At 27.2% G+C, this 4,522-nt stretch overlaps 1 protein-coding gene across 2 annotated transcripts; it reads left to right on the top strand.

Annotated features, from left to right (window-relative positions):
* The first annotated feature begins 2,923 nt into the window (after positions 1–2,923).
* Positions 2,924–4,204, top strand: LOC112802870 (uncharacterized). Of its 2 annotated transcripts, none has more exons than XM_025846248.3 (3): positions 2,924–3,177; positions 3,263–3,583; positions 3,891–4,204. In XM_025846248.3, exons 1-3 carry the CDS (start codon positions 3,099–3,101, stop codon positions 4,088–4,090), a joined length of 600 nt encoding a protein of 199 aa, XP_025702033.1. In that variant the 5' UTR covers positions 2,924–3,098; the 3' UTR covers positions 4,091–4,204. The 2 variants fall into 2 exon arrangements, with proteins under 2 accessions (XP_025702033.1, XP_025702032.1); XM_025846247.2 differs by having other exon boundaries at positions 2,940–3,177; positions 3,254–3,583.
* The last annotated feature ends 318 nt before the right edge of the window (positions 4,205–4,522 follow it).

The following is a 4,522-nucleotide window of genomic DNA, read 5'->3' as shown; positions in this document are numbered from 1 at the left end:
TTAATGCTAAGGTGATAGATTATATACTCCCTTCTTTTTTGTTTGGGCCAGATTCATTCCCTTCTATTTGTTGACTTCTTCCTCATCATTTTCTGGTCCACATTGTTTTTTAGGACAATTCAATCACAGGCTTATTATTTACAAGCAATATTACATTCTTTAGCCCATGGCATTGATAGCAGCCCATTTCATTCTTCCAACCATGTTCGATAAATACCAACGTCCTAATCTATAGCCCAAAAAATAAAAAAATGGTTTAGTTTAATAAACCATAGGGATAACAACACAATTGGTATATATGGGTATTCAACCTATTCCAATTCAATCAAAACGGGTTGATAACCTGTCCAACATGGATTGGGTTGGACTAACACTATTGGCCCAACTCACACTCTTAATATATATAATATAAATATTTATAAAAATATATTTACATATAATAACAAGTGAAGATTTGAACCTAAATTTTTATTTTTTATACAAAGATTTATTGTCACTAAATTAATAATTTAATTTTGTAATCATAAATAAATAATATTTGATATTATAAAATATAAAAAATTAAATATTATGTTTGAATAAAAATAAATTTATTTTTTATGAGTCGAATAAAGTAAAATCAGATTATATTATGAAATATGAAATTTAAAATGTAAAAAGAATATTCAAATTAAAAAATTTAATCGCACAAATAGAATTAAGATAGATTTTATTTAAACTTTACTCTATCTTATTATCAACCTTATAATAGAGCCAAGTACAGTGGGGAGATCAAGTAATCATTAGGTTAATTCTTTGTTTAAAAAAAAATCTTGTAAAAAGATTATTGAAGTCAAAGGATGAAAGTATATGGCAGGTCCAATTTGTCAAAATGATAGTACTGAATCGTGAATTACACCAAACAAACAGAGATTTTAACGATTAACAATAATATTATATATATAGTTGGATTGAAGCACTTAAAATTATTCCTTTCTTACTACAACTCCTAAGTAGATGGTTCGTTAAAGTGAAAACTGATGAAAAGCAAAACTACCAAGATTTTCAAATAATTAACATGATGACGCGTGCAGAGAAGTTTGAATAAGAATAAAAGTTAGGTGTGTATCATTCTTGTATTTCCAAAAAAATTGGGAGGTGGCTAAAGTGTAACTTGACTTCTCAGAAGATAGATGATGAGATTTTTACTGTTACTAGCTAATCACCAAGATCTTCTCCCTAATCACCGGTACATGAATGATTATTCATGCTGAAGATTTTTTGGTCAATACGTAACTAACTTCACTGTTATTATTATTAGCTTATTATTTTTTTAATTATATTAGAGGTACATTAAAATTAACCATTCAAATCAATTACTATTAGACACCAAAAAAAAAAAAAATCAATTACTATTACAAAATAATACATATTAAAATATAAAATACATATTAAATATAAATTATATATTTATATATAAATATATAATAATTAATTTTAATAAATAATTTTAATATACAAATAACATTTTGATAATTCCCTCATCATATATATGGCATATGGTTATTATGCATTACTGTATATATTATTTTTTCCGCGCATAAAGTAGGAAAAGTAGTTTTTCATACACATACAAATACTCTTTTCCTATGTAGCTAGGAGCTAGCTAGTATACTATTTGAATTATCCAACATTATACCAAGACTATGAGCAATGATTTTTTTTTCGGTTCTGCTACGTTACCAACAACATATCTGCTAACTTCTGCCAACTCTTATTTATAATTGTGTTTCATGAAAGTGTGTTCGTGGATGTGTCTAATAAAAATATTTTTTTTATAACTGTGTTTAATAGAAGTGTCTTTATAGATATATTTTTTGGATGTGTCTCTTTATATATGTGTTTAAAATATATTAATTACTAGACACATCTACGAACACACTTCCATAAAACACAAATATAAATAAGAGTTGTCAGAAGTTGGCAGATAATATGTTGGTACCCTATACTTTTCCTTTTTTTTTAAATATTATTACATGTCCACGAATTTCTTATATGATATCGATTATTCAAAGAAAATGAATTAACCCCAAGTCTAGTTTAAGGATTTGACGTTTTGATGATTTGTTTCTTTCTATATACTTGTTTGAGAAGAAACTCTTCATCATTATTGTCTGTTTTCGCACCAAGATAAATATTTTGTTTTCCTAACACGGCCAAGATGACATTGCCAAATGCCAATAATATATTCTACGATGCTTTGTTTCATTTTCGGCCACGTTATTTAGTTTTTTCCATACGTTTATATATATTCAAAATAATATTAATTAAATATATAGATAGATATTTGAATATTAATATATAGATGGGAGTAAGAGTAAGTAACATAGATTCATTGCTCTTCACTTCTGTAAGCTAAGGTCGCATATATAATATCAAAACGTAATTTTCAACATAATTCCGTTTACATACTAATAAAAGAATTTTATATTGAAAAACTTTATAAAATCTTGACCTTTTGTATCATGATAACAAATTTTTATGGTGATAGATCTCTTAAAGTTTTATAATTTATTACACAGATCTCAACTTAATAATTAGAGTACTCTAAATTCTAAATTTTAACTTCTAAAAATTTCGAATTATAAAAATTAATTTAAAAAAATATGTATCTTGCACTTACAAATATTTTAAATATTATATTATATTATAAACATAATCCAAAAAAAAAAAAATTGAAGAGATGTGGAGCAAAGGTTGCTCCATTGATGACGGCATTAATTGGTTGACTATTAATGAAAGCGTGGTCGTTGGGTCTTGTCTTGTGGTTTGCACATACGCAATCATATATGCTAAATTAGGGTTCCATAAACCCCTAAACTACTATTGTTATTTTTTATTTTATTTTTCTCCTCTCTACTTTTAATTCATATTGACAAGTCCACCTAGGCACCTACTAATAAATTCCGTTTAAAAGAAATAATCACTATAAATACTCTCCCTGAATGAACATCACAAAAAGCAAAGACAACAAGCCTCCATAGTATATAGCAAGTTAAGCAAAATCCCAAGCTAGGTTTTGCTTTAATTTTCCATTTCTCATATTTGATTGAATCACCATGGCCTCTACCATTATTAGCTTGTGGAGTTTGGTAGCTGCTATCCTTGCATTTGCTCTCGCAGTGCAAGGAACTTTAGGTACGTCGTATAACTATTCATGTGTCTCGTTCTATCAGTTTAAGTTTTTGTAACAAGTGATAACTAATTATTACAGGAGGTATAGAATGCGAGAAGCTGAACCATGAGACATGCGCGTTTGCGGTGTCATCGGCCGGAAAACGATGTGTGCTAGAGAAGGAGGTGAAGAGGTCAGGGATGGAAGCATACACATGCAAGACATCAGAGATTGAAGCTGATGAGAAGCTGAAGGATCACATTGAGAGTGAGGAATGCATCAAGTCATGTGGTTTGGACAGGAAGTCCTTTGGAATCTCATCAGATTCTCTTTTGGAATCTCGCTTCACTCAAAACCTTTGCTCACCTCATTGCTACCAAGCATGCCCTAATGTTGTTGACCTATACTTCAATCTTGCTGCTGGTGAAGGTACATATAATCATGTCATAAAAAAATATCAAAGATAATAAATAATAAAAACGATTAAATCATTTCATATATTTAATTAAATTATTATTAAATTTATTTTGATATGTTATTAATCCGAAATATTTTTATATGTATATTTAATTAAATAATATTACATTAATAAAAATAATTAATTTTTATATTGACCGCACAAATGATTATAAATAAAAATAATTCAATAATTTTTTATTATTAGTACATTAAAATTAAATTCATATCTATTTAACTTTTATATTATATGTATGATAATGTATGTTATGTTATTCAGGAGTGTTTCTTCCCAAGTTGTGTGAAGCAGAAGGGGGAAATGCACGGAGAGGAATGGCTGAGATCAAAAGCTCTGGTATTGTGGCACCTGCACCTGATGTTCGTTCAGTGAAGTTCACAGCTGCTACTCCTCCTCAACCTTTTAATGCTCTCGAGTTCACTGCTGAACCTGTGGCTTCCCCAGCATACCCTCCATACTAAGGAAAAAACATATTTGATGCATGATATATAATTAGAATATATAAATATAGATGTTTATTTTGTAATAAGGAAGTTGCACCATTATTATTATTATAGCAACCTTTTAGGTTTGAATTGGAGTGTATCATTAATGATAGAGTTTAATTTGTTCTAAAATATGTATTGGAAAAAAGGTGTGCCTTTCATCACTATTTTCATTAATATATATATATATATACAAAAATATTTGATAATAAAACAATATTAACAAAAAATAAAAAATTTAGTATATTAAACATTAATTATTATTAAAATTAATAAATATTAAATAAAATTATTTAGTTATTTTTGTCCTCCTAACGTTACTAATATATATATATATATATATATATATATATATATATATATATATATATATATATATATATATATATAGAAGATTTCATGTTAATT

Source organism: Arachis hypogaea, chromosome 5 (genome assembly GCF_003086295.3).
Source record: "Arachis hypogaea cultivar Tifrunner chromosome 5, arahy.Tifrunner.gnm2.J5K5, whole genome shotgun sequence".
Classification (NCBI taxonomy): Eukaryota; Viridiplantae; Streptophyta; class Magnoliopsida; order Fabales; family Fabaceae; genus Arachis; species Arachis hypogaea.
Note: the sequence above shows the minus strand (reverse complement) of the source record. Positions and strands in the feature narration are given on the sequence as shown.